General features: G+C 43.8%; 2 protein-coding genes across 10 annotated transcripts in view; both read left to right on the forward strand.

Moving 5' to 3' along the window:
• thrap3 (thyroid hormone receptor associated protein 3) overlaps nt 1-4,134 on the forward strand; it is a 113,690-nt gene extending 109,556 nt beyond the window's left edge. For all 8 annotated transcript variants that reach the window (XM_033045446.1, XM_033045452.1, XM_033045450.1 and 5 more), the window contains one exon: nt 1,391-4,134. In XM_033045446.1, coding sequence (XP_032901337.1) covers nt 1,391-1,636 — 246 coding nt within the window. In that variant the 3' untranslated portion in view covers nt 1,637-4,134. The remainder of the gene's footprint in view (nt 1-1,390) is intronic.
• An 8,595-nt stretch (nt 4,135-12,729) lies between these two features.
• The window catches only part of LOC116988589 (SH3 domain-containing kinase-binding protein 1-like), a 74,419-nt gene continuing 68,133 nt past the window's right edge, over nt 12,730-19,015 (forward strand). Inside the window, exon 1 of one of the 2 annotated variants that reach the window (XM_033045455.1) lies at nt 12,730-12,949. The gene's annotated coding sequence lies outside the window, so the exon portion shown is untranslated. The remainder of the gene's footprint in view (nt 12,950-19,015) is intronic. The other variant, XM_033045454.1, reaches the window with a different exon arrangement.

A 19,015-nucleotide genomic window follows, 5' to 3' on the forward strand; every position in this document is an offset into this window, starting at 1 on the left:
GATGCAAAAGTTCAAACTGTGGGAAGAAGTAGGCGGAACAGGCAGCATCCATGGAGGAAAATGAACAGATGACATTTCGGGTCAGGACCCTTCCCCAAAACTAGAGTAGAGTGGATTTAACTGGTAGTTAATTGCGAAGGAAATGGGGTGGGGCATGTGCTGAAAGTGATAGGTAGGTGGGATTGGTGGTGCAGGGGGTGGGAAGGGGGACATGGAGTGGGAAGGGTGGGTGATGAGTAGAAGGAGGTGAAGAAGTTAACACAATAGTGGAAAGAAGGGTGTGAGTGAGAGGGCCTGGGTAGATCAGAAGGAAAGAGGATTATCTGAAATTAGAGAATTCAGTGCTTATGCTATTACATTGTAGCTACCCAAGCGGAATACGAGGTACTCTGGCAATGGAGGCCGGTGACAGGCTGGTCCGTGAGCGAATGGGAAGGAGAAATAAAATACATTGTAAGTGGGAGCTCCGTCTAGTCCCGGCAGTCACGCGCAAATGTTTGGCGAAGTCGTCGCCAAGTCTGCTGTTAGTCTCACTGACATATAGGCAGCCACTGGGTGCACCAAGCAATTTGTCTTCTGCTCAAGCTTCCAACAGCAGCTGTCCCTTGTGTCTCCATGTTTCTGTTTAGTGTCTTGTCTGGTCTCATGAATACCAAAGTGCAACGCATCTGAAGTAGTACGTTTATAGTGTAGTCACTATTGGAAAGGATGTAGTAACCAAGGCAAGCAGTTGTGATATAAAACCAGATCATCTGTAACGGGTGTTGGCTGAGAAGGCAGAGGATAGATAGATTCTTGATTAGTACAGGTGTCAGAGGTTATGGGGAGAAGGCAAGAGAATGGGGTTAGGAGGGAGAGATAGATCAGCCATGATTGAATGGCAGAGTAGACTTGATGGGCCGAATTACCTAATTCTACTCCTATTACTCATGACCTTATGAAAGAGATACTTGGAGAAGTTCTGTTTTGCTGGTGGTGGGTGGGAGCCAGAGAGAGGGGGGGAGGCGGCAGCATCTTGGTTAAATGACTAATCCGTGAAAGCTACAACTTAAGACAGTTTGCTGCTCTCTCAGTCGTACTGAATAACCCTTCTAGACTCTGAGGGTTGAATCTACTATCTTCTCTGAGGGGAAGGGGAGTAGGAGATCTCTACCAACGAGGCCAGGGTGGCTGGCTGAGGGACTAATCAGCTGTGTGTCATCAGAGACATGATTGCATTCCCATATAATCGTTATGAAGCTACACAAGATGGTAAAATGCGTGATGACTTTCTGAATAGATTGAATTAAAAGGCTGACCATGCTGATAATTTGCATTTAATTACACTTGCTATAATTTTTCTCCCCTGTTCCCTCCACCCTACCTCCCTGCCCTACTTTCTCCTCTGCAGCATGATGACCGTGAGGGAGAAGGAGACAACTACTGGGCAAACAAAAGGGGTCGCGGAGCTTTCCAGCGAGGCAGAGGTCGTTTCCTGTACAAAAAGTCCAACACCAGCCCCAAGTGGACACATGACAAGTATCAAGGCAGTGGACAGGAAGGCGTAGAGGAGGAAGAGGAAGAGGAGGAGGAGGATGGGCAAATTGCTGGCATTGCCACCCAGGAAGAGAAAAATATGGGTGCGTTGGAACAGTAGAGGTGAAAGGACTGGGCCTATCTCATGGCAACAGTACATTGATTTGAGTATAGAAGCTGATCACTAGGATCAGAGGAGATTTCTTCATCCAGATCTCTATAGGGTTTACAGTGTAGTAGGTTATTTGTTTTGGTGGGGGTAAGGGTATAGGACCCTTTTGAGATTGAAAGGACCAAAAACATCTTGTCTTTAATGCAACTTACTATATAAAGTGCGGTGCGGGCGTCGTACCTGTGTCGTAATACCACACGAGTCGACATCGATAACGCCACAGGTTGCCCTGGGGCTGTGATTTCCCCACCCCCGTGTATTTAGAGACATTAAAACAATATATAAGAGTGCATGTTGATGCGACTTGTGCAGATCGACTTTGCAAGCCTTCCTGAGCTACTGGGTTCAGTTTGTGATAGGAAACTGCTTCAAAAAAATGTGAACTGACAAGGGAAGGAGAAAATGAGTACTCCCTTCACAAGTCGCACTCTGCAATCTAGAAGAAATTTCTTCCCAAATTGTTGTTTTTCTGAGCCCCCGATATTGCCGCATGCTTATTTTATCATTATGGGTTTTAAAACACTTTCACTTTTGAAGCCAGCTTTATAGTGGTACATGTTTCAAGGATTCTCCTTCATTTCCTTTCACTAGTTCCTTTTGCAATCTGCACATCTCCATATTTGGTTACGACGCTTGGCTTATGCTTTATTACCGATGTGATTGACGGCGAGAGTGGTTTCTATATTTTTTTGATTTTGTTTTTTTAAATAAGCAACTAGCTGTTCTTCATGGGCCTAATTCGCTGTTTGTTTGTAGTGTTGATCAAAAGGTGTGAACCAGCTGTGAATTTGTTCTGATAGTTCAGGTATGAAATGGTCCGAGTCAACAAACTTAATGCCCAGAAGGATCACTTTAAACCCATGTGCTCGGCCCCAATCTTCTACCCCCCCCCCCTCCCAGCTTGCCAACAGCAATAGTCTAAATTGAAACATTACATTTTAGATTGTGAGTTTGAGACGGCTCAATGAGTGTATTCATTGAGCTGGTTCCTGGCCAGTGCTGCCATTGCTGTGGCCTCTATTTCTTGTTTTATCACTGTGCTCAGTGGAAGGGATCCAGCCAGTATTTCTGTTCTTGATCACATTACACTGCCTCTGCCTAAGAGGCTATGTATTTAAATGCTGCTTAAGAACTGCGTTGATCATGAGCAAAGAACTGGAGAAGGGGTAAGGGTGAGAGAGGTGGGAGAAAAATCACTTGAAAAGGGAAGAAAGGTTTTAACTTGGCTCCGAGCATTATTTGTGCCAGCTTATAATATTTGGCAAGGCCTTTTTTTTTTTTTCTCCCTCTATCCCTCCCTCCCTTCCTCTGGCCACGGTTAGCAAATATCATTGGAATGGTTTGTGAGAGGCTGGACAAGGAATAGGAACTGAGATTCAAATTAATGGGGAGATTCAACTGTTCTCAAAGAATTCTTTAAATTTAACAGATCTGCAAAAAAATATTTACCTGAAGCAAAAGATGTCAATTAATTTAGTTTGCTCATTTCTGGCAAAAATTTGAGGTGGTGCTGATTGGAATTGTGGAGTATTGGATCAATGGGAGTGCTTGCAAGAGGACTCTTGCTGTGCAGATCTGCCGTTTGAAATACAGTTCGATTGTCCATGTAGGCAAGTAGTCTACATTCTGTGATACCTCCTCCATAAATGGTCCCATTAAAACTTGAGCCTACGGGCAACAACCCCCCTCCCCCAGATTATGGCATGGCTTCAGACTTGTGTTACCTGGTCACTATCCACCATTCTTCTGTCCCAATTTCCTGCCGCCACCCCCAAAAATTGGGAATTTCCCAACTTGGAAATTGGGCGCAATACACATATTAATAAAGAATGGATTTAAGTTCCTTTTGATTTTTTTATTTGTTATTGGGAGATTCTTTCGTCATCTGACTTTAAATGTTGAGTCACTTGTTGCTTTAGACCTTGAAATTAATGTTATTGAACAGACATTGGTTAAACATTTAAGTACATTTTATATTGACAATCAGCTGTCTCACCTCTACTCTGTGCCTAACCCCCATTCTCTATTGCATCTTGCTTAATCCCTTTATTTTGTACCTTTTTATGTATGTATCAAAAAATTATTAAAAAAGTGACATATGCTCTCGGCTGCAGGAAGTATGTTGAATTTTTTTTTATACATAGAAGTAAATAGTTGTGAGGGGAGGGGAACATGAAATGGGAGGAGTATGACGGCTGCACTATTTTTGTAATATTTTGCTGACTACCTTATCACTAAGATTCGTTAAAAGTCACTCTTGTCCAGAATTTAACCTGATTTGTATCTCTCCAGTTATTTGTGTTCAGTTTTGTTACTGTGGTCTCGTCCCTAGTCTAAAATGGCATTCTGTCATTAAATTTAGTCCCCCTGACTCTCCCTCAAACTGTGATTTTGCTGAGGTTCAAAGCATTGTGTTAAATTTTAATTAAACTTCTGTGCCAGCGTCACCAGTTGTATATGTGTGTTATTGACTCTGCCTTGACTCAACAATTCCCATTTATGCAGTGACACTCGAATGGATATTTGTCATCCATACACACACAAGTGTAACGTCTCGAAGTTTGTCTGCCTTATAGAGATGGGCCACTATGAAAGTCACAAGGAGGATATGGGTCAGGAGAGGGTCATAGACATAGCACGTGTTATACGACCAGGGTAGGAATGGTGATAGCCATATTGGTAGGAAGAATGGCAAAGCTAAGCTATAAACAGTTGGTGCTCTTAGCGATCTGGACAACCTTCTGACTGGCAAAGTCATTAAGGAGGCAAATGCTGCCTTTATTGGGAAGGGCATGCAGCGCAAGATGAGGAAAAACTTTGCTGCTTGGTTTTTAATGAGCCAATTCCAGGAGTGCTAAATTGTTTTGGTGTTTGAGAAGGGAGTGGGGCAGGAGACGGAAATTGTGGAGGTTTATTTAAATTGGTCCAACGGTTCATCCTTGGAATTTGGAGATGAAATATTGAACGTGCATCTCTCACAGCTGAACATAATGAGAGGTTTTCTCACGGAAAAATGTACGGTTCTGAGGGGCTTGACGGGAAGTGCTGCGAGGAATTTCCACTGGTGGGGGGTGGGTACGAGAAAGAACTCTTCACGGGAAGGAATCTCAAGTGTGGAATTTATAGGGATCGGGTAAGAAAGAAGTTAAGGTCAAAGATAACATAACTCATGACAGTGAATTATGTAGCAATGTTACAAAATTTTGAGATTTTAATAATCAAGTCTGCAATTTATCCCATCAGATAACGCATAAAAATAAGTTTAATTTGACACCTAATTCACTTTCATATCTTCAGTATTAAAAAGGTTATGGCCATTTTCATACTCGGAAATTAGCATCTTGTTCCCTATTGATTTTCCATTGACAACACAAAAGCTGTGATCGAGGACAGTCTAAAGTTCATAACTTTATTAAAAATTAAGAGAACTGAAAGAAATTTTCAGTTATTATAGATTGAAGCATTCTGAAACAAATATTAAACAATCTTACTTGCATTACCTGAAATTAAAGCATATAATTAGTTAGTTACCCAATTGTAGCTAATTCCAAAATTCAATTACTAGATCTAAACATCTATCCATTTCTTAAGGAAAGATTAACATTTTTAAATAACCTAAGTGTCCAAAGAACATTCACACAAGAATTCACAATAAAACATGATTTTAAAATCATTGACTAATTTATAGGCCAAATCGAAGGGATTTAGTGTTCAATTGCTGTAAATTAATGGCCATTTAAATCAGCTTGCTAGTGCGATTCTGTGGAACGCGCTGGTTTAGAGCGCTGCCATTGTGGTGAATTTGTACCCCATGTCGGCATGAAAGACACTGCGAGATTGAATGGGCCCCCAAGTCACCTACTCGCAACATAAAATTTTGTATAAAGGGATCTTAAGAAGCCCTTTTTAATGTAAAAATAAACAACCTACCTTGCCTTGTCCCCTACATGAGATCCGTCCCGTTGTCGGGGTTCGCGGCTTTAGAGGATGATTTTTAATCTACTATAACAATTAAATAACCCAATTTAGTTTTAAAATACCTGCAGCGAACGAATTTCGCAGCGATTTTTCGTCAGCAACTAAGTAGGCTGAACAACATCGATTTCAACAGCCTAGAGAAAATCGCGTTTTAAACCCGCCCCCCTCTCAAAGGCGCCAAAGTCGCGCACACGGGCAGCGGCAGAACTGCAGCGCCGCTGAAGGTAAGTTTTGCAACATACCTAAATTATGGCCCCAACACCCACTTCTGCTGAAACCTGCATTTATGTAAACATGACATTTTTACAATTGGGTGTTTTACGTAAAGGGTGGAAATGTTGGGAGACACAGTCTGAAAGCAATTTGAAGATGATGGCAGAGGTGACATGAAGAGGTTTGGGGAGCATCAAATCCTGGTAGAAATAACGGTGTGTCTGTGGTATAGATTGTTGACCATAAACTCAACACCAAACATCCCTGGTTCTCAGTTTTCAAAAACAAACAATGGACGCAAAGCAGACTTCGTTGAACAAACCAATTCATATTTTGTGAATTTATGAATGCCTCACTAAAAAAAAAAACACTTGAGTCTACATCAAAGGAGGAAATTAGCAAATTTGCTAAAAGTACAACAAATGCATCATCATAGATATCTACAAAATTGAAAGCCATCAATTGATAAATTACATCTGCCTTGTGCGTGCAAGTTCTATCAACTGGGAGTTTCCCAGTGGCCATTCAAATACCAGCAGAGTGAATCAGCTGATGTTTTGGTTCTAAAATCAACGTTTAAACAAAGGTACTGATAATTGGTGTGACGTATATACCCAACATCAATAGACAATTATGTAAAAAGTTTGCACAAATCAAATTGATCATTAAGCAGATTGTCACAACATTGGAATCCAGCCAGAGAGAGTCAGGTTTTTTTTAATAAGTACTGGTTTTAATCTGAGAATGAAACCAGGTGTTGGAAATGGTTCCAGTCAGACCGTGTTGCTGCTGCCAACAGAGGAAGTCATATTTCACTGTAATTCTTTTATCAGAACAGGCAGATACTACAAATACACTGAATGTTTAAAAAAAAAAGACAAGTAGCAAGGAGGAGGAAAACTGCCACATCGATGAATGTAGGTCCAGCGAGGTGCCTGAGTGGGGGATGGATGAGGGTAGTAGTGAGAGACTCATCTATCCAGCTGCTTATACTGGGATTACTTACTACAATGACGGAGTTATTATTCACAGCAATTTACAGCAGACTTGGAAGTGAGAAAACTCGCACTGGTGGCAAGCTTTTAAACCGAGCTTCACATCTCAGGAATACAGTGAGTTTTTATTGCACTGTGAGTACACTTCCTTGGAGTTTAGTGAGTTTTATTCTACGTCTTGTCAAAGCCCCGTCTAATTCTAAGTGCATAGTGTGGGCAGCGGTGCCAATGTGGTTTGTCAGCAAAGGCCCCTTTCTAAGCACCAAGCCAATTCAATGACCTAAGGTACACAAAAATGCTGGAGAAACTCAGCGGGTGCAGCAGCATCTATGGAGCGAAGGAAATGGGCAACGTTTCGGGCCGAAACCCTTCTTCAGAACCTTCTTAAACAATTCAATGACCTCCCTATTTCAGTAATATCAGCATACACGGTCGGAGATTTCTGCTACAGTGAAATAGGAACCTAAATACCCTTTAAATTACAGATTTAGTGAAAGAGATGCACTGCACAAACAGGCCCTTCAGCCCACTATGCCTATGCTGACTTACACTAATCCAATTTGCCTGCATTCTGACCACAGTGCCCTCCATAATGTTTGGGACAAAGACCCATCATTTATTTATGTGTCTCAGTACTCCACAATTTGAGATTTGTAATAGAAAAAAAATTTCTATAAAAGGCCATTTTTATACATTTTGGTTTCACCATGTAGCAATTACAGCAGTGTTTATACATAGTTCCCCCCCATTTCAGGGCACTATAATGTTTGGGATACAGCAATGTCATGTAAATGAAAGTACTCATGTAGTATTTTCTTACATATCCTTTGTTTGGGATCATTGTCTTGTAGAATGAACCGCCGGCCAATGAGTTTTGAGGCATTTGTTTGAACTTGAGCAGATAGGATGTGTCTATACACTTCAGAATTCATTATGCTACTACCACCAGCAGTTGTATCATCAATGAAGATGTGAGCCAGTACCTTCAGCAGCCATACATGCCCAGGTCGAAACACCCCCATCACTGTGGTTCACAGATGGGGTGGTATGCTTTAGATCTTGGGCAGTTCCTTCTCTCCTCCATACTTTGCTCTTGCCTTCACTCTGATAAGTTAATCTTCATCTCATCTGTCCACAAGACCTTTTTCCAGAACTGGTTGCTCTTTTAAACACTTATTGGCAAACTGTAACCTGGCCATCCTATTTTTGCGGCTAACCAGTGGTTTGCATCTTGCAATGTAGCCCCTGCATTTCTGTACATAAAGTCTTCCTTGGACAGTGGTCTTTGACAAATCCACCCCTGACTCCTGAAGAGTGTTTCTGATCTGATGGACGTCTTTGGGCATTTTTCTCTATTACAGAGAGAATTCTTCTCTCATCAGCTGTGAAGGTCTTCCTTGGCTATGTATGAACACAGCTGTAATTTCTACATGGTGAAACCAAAATGTATAAAAATACCCCTTAATAAAATCTGACAATGTGCACTTTAACCACATGTGATTTTTTTCTATTACAAATCTCAAATTGTGGAGTACAGAGGCAAATAAATCTTTGTCCCAAACATTATGGAGGGCACTGTATATCTTTCTCTAGTCTGCCTATTTAAGACTCGCTGAATGTCTTTTGTTAGATTTTTGGCAGCTAGATATTCCAGATATTAACCACTTACTGTGTATAAAAAAGAAAACGTATCTGTCAGATCCCCTTTAAAATTCTTTCCTCCCACCAGCAGTACGCCAATCCAGGCAACAGCGTGGTGAATTCTGCAATTTGTTGCTGTCCATGCAGCATTTGATCTACACTACTGTGCCAACAGTCTTCTTGGCCCCATGAAATCTCATGATGTTAGGTCAGATTCAGGCATATGGATTGATCTGTTGCCAGCTGACTGGCCAATACTCCCAAGGAGAATATTAAAGCATGGTATGCATTCTGGAATGACCATCACTAAGAGTGTTTCAGTGCTCGTCCACAGTCGGCCAAACTGAGTTCTACTAGACTTTGAGGGCAACTTAGTGACGCAGCTGGTAGAGCTGTTGCTCACAGTGCCACAGACTCTGGTTCGATCCTGGCCTTGGGTGCTGTCTGAGTGGAGTTTGCATGTTCTCCCTGTGACCGTGGGGTTCCTCCCACACCCCAATGGCTTGACGGTTTGTAGGTAAATTGCCCCTAGTGTAGAGGGAGTGAATGAGAAAATGGATAATTCTGCTCCTATCACTTATGACCTTATAAAATAGAACATGTGTGAACCAGGTGATCGATGGTCAGTGTGCACTCGATGGGCCAAAGGGCCTGTTTCCATGCTGTATCTCTAAATTAGGCTAGTGTTATTACAGGTGCCGGAAGTAATGTGAAAGAAAAGGCTTGCTGGATTTTAATCCTTGTCTTATTGAAATGCATCTGTCCATGAAGGGACTAACCATGGTCTTAGTGGAGACCAAGTCTTAGTACTGAGACAAAATGAGTTACTTGGGATTGATTCAAAATAAATCGAGTAGCTTTAGTAGGATGGTTTGTAAGCTTAGCAGTAGAATTAATTCCACTCAATCTTTTAACCGCCTGGTTTAGCACGCTACTCATTTTCTTACTATCACACCAGGTGGCAGCTTGGGCTCGATGGGGAGTGTGGAAGTGTAGGCTAGGAACAGGACTAAGTAGATCTGAACCAAGATGCCAAAATATGGTCAAGTTACCATACAAAGCTGTTGTGTGCTAAACATTTGCTGGCCAATATGGAATGGAAGGTAGTAATGACAGTACTCTCAACAGGAACTTGCCAGTAGCCAACTCTCACTATGTGTTTTACCAAGAATATTCATTACCAGATCTCATTCCTATCTTGGTCCAAACATGGAACTCAATGGGTCAGGCAGCATCTGTGAAGGGAATGGACAGACACCATTTCGAGTCATGACCCTTCTTCATACTAGGTTTGAATTTGGATTCAGACCCGAAACATCTTCTGTCCGTCGACTCCATAGATGCCGCCTGAACCGTTGAGGTCCTCCGGCACTTTGTGTTTTGCTCAAGATTCTAGCATCTGCAGTTCCTGGTGACTCCTGGCAAACCCCACTCCGTGCACATGTCCCGCAGCAGTTTAAGTGTGTGACGCACCAGCACCTGCTCAAGACCTAGTCGGAATGGCCAATAAATGCTGGATGTTGATGAAAACCATGCCCAAGAAAGTACCTAAAAAACACCAACACCAATGCGCCTACACCAACAATAAAAATGTGGATATCAAATATGTTTGAAACACTACATCTGGAAGAGATGGGATTCCTCTTAGCAGGCAAAGCAGACCATTTCCAAAAGACATGGTCTACGTTTTTGGAACTATTATAAGCATAAGGTGCAATAGTAATTATAAATAAATAAATAAATAAATAAAAGGTACCAGGATCTGGTGTGTTAAAAAAAAAAAAAAACAACAAAATAACAAAAACAGACTTGGTTGGTAGTCCCCTTTCTGCGGAGTTTAATGTTATAATAGAGCGATTGTTTCTCCTTTCTTTTTCCTTCTTTTCTAGGGTCTTCTTTCTTTCTTTACTTCCTTCTCTAACTTCTTTTCTAAGGGGCTTTCTTTTCTCAACACTCTCTTGCACCTTTACGACTTGCGCACTTTCTTTACTTTCTTTACTTCTATCTTTTTCTTAAAGCTCAAAAAATGAAGCGGTACAAAAAATGTATTAAGACATATGTGTTGTGTAGTATTGTAATTTACCGTACTTCTAATTTAAAAAAAAAGAAAAATAAATAAATAAATAAATAAGAAAGTACCTAAAAAACAAAACAATGCACGACTAGTGGCAGGCGTATATATAAGTTAAGGTCTAAAAACTGAAAAATGCAGAATGTTAATAAAAACAAAAACAAAATGCAGGATGGACTCAACAACTTGGTGGGTGATATGTGGAACCAGGTAAAAAAATGTCCTTTTTTTCTTTAATTCATCATTGTGCTCCTGAACCGGATGCCCTGCAGAATCCTTTACGGAATTCTTGTACAGAGACACAGGAACCAGGGATTCCCAAAAAATCAGTACAAGGAATGCATCAAAGTCAGCCTCGCACATGACTCGGAATTGGACAGGTTGCAGTAGTCAAGTCAAGTTTATGAAATGCAGTGCAGTATTGTGTGATGTTCTGATCACCCCATTACTGGAAGGGTGTGGAGGGCATGGAGAGGTCGCAGAGGTGCACCAGAAAGTTGCCTGGATTAGGGGATATTAGCTTTCAGGAGTGGTTGGACAGACCTGGATTTCGCCTGAATGCCAGAGGTTGAGGGGAGACCTGATAGAATTGTATAACATTATGAGAGACGTGTATAGGGTAGACAGTCAGAACCTTTTTCCTGGGGTGGAAATATAAAAAAAACTAGACAGCACAGCATCAGGGGAGTGGGGCAAAGCTTGAAGGAAATGTCCAGGGCAAGTTCTTTATGCAAAGAGTGATGAGTGCCTGGAATACGCTGCCAAGGGTGGTGGTGGAAGCAGTTTAAGAGGCATTTAGATAGTCACATTGATATGCAGGGAATTGAGGGATATGGATCCTGTACAGGTACACGAGATTAGTTTAAATTGGCATGTTCCACACAGATATTGCGAATTGAAGGGTCTGTTCCTGTGCTTTACTGGTCTATGTTCCTATGTCCAGGTCAGAACACGTGCTTTGACCAAAAGGGCAGCGGAAGGGACCGAGTCACCAGATCAAGAGAATGTAGGGAGGTTTCAGCATCCGCACACCACAGCCCCCCTCCCTGTGCCTCACTCCCCCCTCCCAGAGCTCACTCCCCTTGTCCCGCCTGTCCAGAGTGTGTCCACCACACCCTACTGTCTTGTGTGTCTCCAAGTGTCACACCACTTCCTCGAGCCCTTACTGTCCACAGTGTGTGTCTCTACCCCCCACACCCCCTACCCCTGCCCCCCCCCCCTTTACCCAGTGTGTGTCTCTACCCGCTTCAGTCCCTTCCCCTCACCCCCACTCTTCACAGCGTGTGTCCCCGCTGGTCACAGCGTGTGTCCCCGCTGGTCACAGCGTGTGTCCCCGCTGGTCACAGCGTGTGTCCCCGCTGGTCACACAGCCCCTCTCCACCTGCCTCCCACTCTCGCTGTCGTGTGTCTTCCAGTCTAGGCTCAACAACGAAGAACGGACAAGTGACATCGTCGACATTTGATGGTTCACCGACCACACGACTGTGCCACCCGTGGCTCCCCGGAGAATACTTGTGCCTCTCCGCTGCAAGGTTGTGGCTTCTACCCCACCGCCTCTCCCCACCCTCACATATCGCGGTCTTCACTCTAATGCAGTCCTGGGGGGGAGTGCAGTGTCATTGGAGGTGTTGCTACTGTGGTGAGATGTCAAATCAAACCCCTCTCTGTTGTCAGTAAGAGATCCAAATGGCAACACTTTGAAGCAACTGCAGGATCTTCGCAGTATCCTGATCGATACGTATCTCCCTCCCCCCCCCATGCCACTCAAATATATCAGCTGCCCCGGTGCGGAGTCTAGATGCAAAACATTGGCATCGATTGTCCCTCCATGGTTGCTGCCTGACCTGCTAAGTTCCTCCAGCACTTTGTGTTTTGTTCCATATTTCAGCATCTGCAGTCTCTCATCTCATCAGTTACATGTTTGTTAAATTGTGTGAGTTTCCTGTCAATTGATTTGTAATATTTTACAATAGTGTAACCAATCTAACAAAATACTCAGATCGCTCCTTGGGTTGTCCTGTGGCTACAGAAACTGCTATTTACATACGACTTTGTCCTTGAGTGTCACTATCTCTCGCCCAACCTTCAAATCACCTCAGTTATTTATTATATCATTTACTTTAGCGGAAGACAGTATTTCTCCAAACCTGTCTCACCTGTTCGTGTGGATCGTTCGATCCCTCCCAACTTCCTACAGGTCATGTGTTACTTCCTTGATCATTCTTCCTTGATCTGCAGAATTTACTGACGGCTATTTATGTGTGCCTCGCACTTTGTTTTGTCGCTAAGTTTTTAAGAGGGGCCTTTCCAAAACAGACGTCTGTCTGGAGTGGTTGAAAATGTACCGCGGAGCAAAGAGCGCGGGTAAGTGTATCTGGAGCAAGGGAAACACATTGTTGCAGAAGGGGAAGGTGTGTGCGGGCCCCTATGGTGGTATGTTCAGCCTGAAGGGGAGCAAGTGACAACAAGCTAGCAGGAGACTCAGCAGTCCTGGGGAGGAGAAGCTGTCTAACCAGGGACAAGGTGCCCATCTCCTGGTGAACATTCAATGGAGATCCAGACTCATCCATAGCTTTACCCCAACCACTCCAAGGACAGCTTAGATAGATTGTCCCAGCTAAGCATTTAAGTTATCATTTATGAGGGGTAACTGCAGGAATAGAGAAGAAAGTTGCTTTCATGTCGCCAATCCCCTGTGGCGATAATTCTGATGAAATATTTCAAGTTATTTTGATTTGTGTGGTGACGAGATTGATGTTTACTTCAAGATCCTCGGTTAACAGGCTTGAGAGTTCAGGAAGAAACATAATATATTGATAGATGATACAGCATGGTTACAGGCCCATCAGCTCACTGAAACCTCATTCACCATTGACCACCTGTTCACACGTGTTATATGTTATCCCACTTACTCTTCCACTCCCTACATACTAGAAGCAATTTTACAGAGGCCATCCAAGCTGTGTGAGGAACTCACATCCCTGTGAGGAACAGCAGGGATGTGGGAGGAAACCGGAGCACCCAGAGGAAACCCACGCTGTCCCCGGGAGAATGTGCAAACTCTACACAGGGTAGGATTGAACCTGGGTGCCCGGCGCTCTGAGACAGCGGCTCTACCAGCTGCCCCAATGTGCCATCCTCAATTGGATTGATGGAGATTGAACATTACTCCCTTAATTAGAGCAAGAGTCAGGCTTCTTCACCATTCGTCTTCTTCTTTCGTGTGGCGTGCACAGCCTGAAGTTGTTGGACAACTTGTTCTATTTGATCTTCCGTTTGTGCACGTCGAGTTAATTGCATTAGTCGAAACAGGGCGGACCATGTGAAGGTTGCAATCTTCCACCCCAGTCAGGCTCACTCAGAGCTTGGTAAGTGAGGACATGAAGTGGAGTGCATTAGATGCGGAGTCACCCAAGTTAAATGATACTCCTGTTATCAAAGTGTTGCTGACCTCAGAGACAAGTGTGGATTCCTTAAGCTATTAAAAACACATTTATTTTTTTTAATTCTGTGGTGAGTAAAACTTGGTTATTGGATGTCTGAAACTCTCGAGCCTCGAACTCCTTTTCCTCATTGACCCAATTGTTTTTCCAGTCTGAAGAAGGGTCCCGACCCACAAAGTCACCCATCCCTTTTCTGCAGAGGTGTTGCCTGATCTGCTGAGTTACTCCAGCACTTTGTGTCTATTTTCAGTATATTACCAGCATCTGCAGTTCCTTTATATATTGTTATTCCAACATAATTTTCTATAATGCAAGATTTCTTAGGAACACAACTATCACGTTATAGCCAAACTTCCCGTACCCATCTATTCTAATCCCATGTACCACTGATTGGCCTTGAACATTCTATGAAATGGTGATTCAAAAGCTGATCCAGATACTTATGAAGTGCTATGAGAGTTTCTCCCTCCTCCACCCTCTCAAACAGTGCGTTCTAGAGTCCATGTACACTGGACAAAAGAGTTCTTTCTCAGCTTTCCTCCGAGCCCCTCACGCTTCACCCTCAGCCTAATCCTTTGCCCCTCTTCTTCTCTCCTTCCAGAACTGCTACTCTATGCTGATCAAGTCTCACCTTTGTTTCTCTGCCGCTTAATTACAGTCGACAATTAACCTTCCAGCACGTCTTTGGGATGTGAGAGGAACTTGTAGCACCTGGGGCCACAGAGAGGAGGTGCATAAATACACAGAGACCACATTGGAAGTCAGGATCCAACCCGCATGCCTGGAGCTATGAGGAAGCAGCACTAACTGCTGCACCCTCGTGCAGCTGCGGAAATCTGCTGACGGCACCTCGTTCATACAGTAACATGTTAACTGGGTTGCAGGCCACTCCGTTGTAATAAATTAGTTCAAGATAAAGATGGCAGCACATTGTTGCCCCACAGCAGTAGAGACCCCGGGTTCGATCCTGACTTCAGCTGCTGCCTGTGTGGAGTTTGCATGTGCTGCCTGTGAATATGCGGTGTTCCCCTGGGTGCTCCGGTTTCCTCACACATCCCAAAGACGTGCAGGTTTGTAGGTTCATTGTACTCTGTAAATTGCCCCTAGTGTGTAGGGAGTGGATGACATAGAACCAATGTGTACAGGTGATCGATGGGCGGCATGGTCTCAGTGGGTCGAAAGGCCTGTCTCCATGCTGCATCTCTAAACTAAACGAAACCTAAAGGTGCCTCGACCTGCACTATTTTGCTGGAGAATATATTGCGTGAGCAAGGGTGAGGAACAGGTTTGAAAATCGAAAAGACGCGGATGTGGCAAACCTGAAACAAACTCAGTAACTGGTGGAAACACTAAGAAGATCGGGCAGCGTCCATGGAGAGTGAAACAGAGTCAATGCTGCAGGTCGAAGAACATTCGACTGAAAGGTGTTGGTACGCATATACTTGTCCAAAGACGAGAGGGCATAGCTTTAAGGTGAGAGAGGCAAAGTTTAAAGGAGATGTGCAGGGCAAGTATTTTACACTGAGGGTGGTGGATGCCTGGAACGCGCTTTTAGACTTTTCAAGAGTCAAGTCAAGAGGGTTTATTGTCATGTGTCCCAGATAGGACAAGGAAATTCTTGTTTGCTGCAGCACAACAGAGTATTGTAGGCATAAATACAGAACAGTTCAGTGTGTCTATATAGCATAAACCATATATATATATACACACACATAAATAAACAGATAAAGTGCAATAGGCTGTTATAGTTCAGAGTTTGTTTGATGGCGAGTTTAATAGCCTGATGGCTGTGGGGAAGAAGCTGTTCCTGAACCTGGATGTACCAGATTTCAGGCTCCTGTACCTTCTACCAGATGGCAGCAGAGAGATGAGTGTGTGGCCAGGATGGTGTGGGTCCTTGATGATGCTGGCAGCCTTTTTGAGGCAGCGACTGAGATAGATCCCTTCGATGGTGGGGAGGTCAGAGTTGATGAGCCGATTTTGTACAGGCACATGGATATGCAGGGATATATATGGGTTATGTGCGGGTAAGTAAATGATGATCTTGACATCATGTTCAGCATAGACATTGTGGGCCGAAGGGTCTCTTGTGTTGTACTGTTCTATTTTCTTTGACACTGTACATTAATATAGTTATGTACTTATTAGAGGTATCAGTATGCTATGCCGTTGTGTATGGTCACAGGAAGCGCACTGTGGAAGGTCCTTCCTCAGAGAAGATCAGTTCCATGAAGGGCCGTCAATTTGAAACATTTACTTTATTTCTCGAGCTGTCGAACGTCTCCGGCAGTTTCTGTTTCCATTCAAGAACCAGCCCCCTTTGTTTCTTGGAACTCTTGGTTGAGTGCGGTGGGGAACTAGGAAACTCTCGAAATGTGTAAGAAGGAACTGCAGATGCTGGTTTAAACCGGAGATGGACACAAAATGCCGGAGTAACCAAGTGCTGGAGTGAGATTATGCTGCCTGCCCCGCTGAGTTACTCCAGCATTTTGTGTCTATCTTAGGAAACTCTTGAGTCGACTTACAACCACGTTTTGAAACCTTTACGACCCAAAGTGACTGAGCAGAAGGCATGTTGCTCCAAGGTCAACACTGAACAATAACTGCGGTCCCTACAGCAGCAGCAGCGCTGGCAGTAATGTCGGCCACATTGGCACCATTCCACATCATGAGCCAAGTGAAACAAGAAAGGAGGGACCTGAATCAACATGGACATGTCTGGCTGCCTCTCCTTGGATTAACTCACAGACACTTGAGTTGAAATCATTGTTGGACTAAAAGGCCTTAATAAGGGATTTAAAGTATCCCAGTTGGATCCTTTAAGGTGTTTATTATCACTATTTTACAGCATCATATGCGTTTATAATTGGATATGCAGGAAAATGAGGGAAATGGATCACATGCAGGCAGAGGATATTAGTTTATCCAGCCATCATATGCGGCACAGACATTGTGGGCTGAACGGCCTGATCTTATTCCGTTCTGTTCCTGTTCTATGGCCTCCAGCCAGATTCTGTGTTCAATGGGACCTGGGCTGTGATGGCCCCAGTACTGGGAAACCTGGGTAAATAGACAATAGGTGCAGGAGCAGGCCATTCGGCCCTTCCAGCCAGCACCGCCATTCAATGTGATCATGGCTGATCATCCCCAATCAGTACCCCATGCCTGCCTTCTCCTCATATCCCCTGACTCTGCTATTTTTAAGAGCCCTATGTCCCGTGATGGAGTACTGGGTGCGTTCTGAGTTGCAGTCAGAGTCCGCTCACTTGCTTCTGGATTACTTGCTCAACAATTACCTTCAATGTTGGTTCAATCTCATCTCCTGCTTTAAGCATCTAGCCACACTGGCAACGTTTCATTTGAGTTTTAAATCATTTTCTTTCTTCTGATCCTCTTAGCGTCATAGAGTTATACCGTACAGCTAAGTTTTAGCCCACCTAATCCATGCCGGCCACGGTCCTAAGCGATTCCCATTGACCCATGTTTGGCTCACCCCCCTCTCAAAACCTTTCCTATCCACGGACCTGTCCAAATGTTCTTTAAAGGTTCTTATTGTACTTCCTCAACTACCTCCTCTGGCAGCTCATTCCACATGCCCACAATCCTCTGTGTGAAATATGTGTTCATCGTATCCTCCTTCAATATTCCTCCTCTCACCTTAAACCTATAGCCTCTAATTTATGATTCTGAAGGAAAAGACAATGACCATCCATCTATTGCTTCATGGTTTTATGAACCTCCATGTGGCCAACCCTCAGCCTGCTCCACTGCTGGGAAAACACTGCCAGCCGATCCACTCTCTCCTCATAACACAAGCCCTCCAGGCCCAGCAACATCTCTGTGAATCCTTCCTGCACATCCGCCAGCTTAATCACATCCTTCCTACAGTAGGACAACCACATTCCACCTACTATTCCAGTTGATTTATGCAGCATTGCTGCTCCTTGCTTGCATTCTATTTTGTTTGCTACATCAATAGTTTGCCTTGTGTTTATTGACTCATGGAGTCATCGAGCACAGAAACAGGCCCTTCAGCCCACCATGCATATGTTCACCATCAAGTACCTAGCCATGCTAATTCCATTCGCCAGGGTCTTCCATGCTGTGGTAATTTATGTGCTCGCCTAGACACCTCTCTGCCTTCATCACCCTCTTGGACAGCGCATTCCAGATTCCAACCACCCTCTGGATGAAAAATATCTTCCTTAGATCACCTACAAACTTTTAACCCCTTATCCCAAACCTAAAGGGTCTGTCCCACCGCAGAGACCTAATTGGCAAGTTTAGAAGAGTTTAGGAGAGTTTGAAAAAAATGTCATGTTGAAGACCTCCTTCAACCTCCTTCAACTATGTTGAAGACCAGCTTCGACTAGCTACGACTAACTTCGGGAAAATTGGACACCGAATAGTGGAGAGTGAAGACGACCTCCTTCGATCTCCTTCGACCTCCCTTCGACTATGATGAAGACTATCTACGACTACCTTCGACAAACCTCGATTTCCTATGACTAACATGGCGACCTACTATGACCTACTACGACTAAACCTACGAATAAAATAAGTATCGATTTTTTTCCATGGCAACATTTTTTTACTCGCGGTCATTGTTCAACATGTTGAAAAATACGCCGCGACCTAGCTGAGGCCTCGAGTACGTGGAGACCACTCTCGAACATGAAGGAGAGTTACGAAGACCTCCTACGACCTCATGTCGACCATGCTGCGAGTATGAGTCGAGGGCAAACTCGCCAGAACTCTCGGATTAGGTCGCCCAAGTGGGACATAGAGTGTCTCATACTCAGCTTCCTTTGCTTCAACAAAAACAAACCCAGTCTCTCCCAGTCCCAGAAACAAAAACAAACCCAGTCTTGGAGTGCTCCATCCCAGGCAACATCCCTGTGGATCTTGAGCAAAACACAAAGTGCTAGAGGAACTCAACGGGTCAGGCAGCATCTGTGGAGGAAATAGACAGGTCTTCAGATTGGGG

The sequence above is a fragment of the Amblyraja radiata genome, chromosome 27 (genome assembly GCF_010909765.2).
Source record: "Amblyraja radiata isolate CabotCenter1 chromosome 27, sAmbRad1.1.pri, whole genome shotgun sequence".
NCBI classification, from domain to species: domain Eukaryota; kingdom Metazoa; phylum Chordata; class Chondrichthyes; order Rajiformes; family Rajidae; genus Amblyraja; species Amblyraja radiata.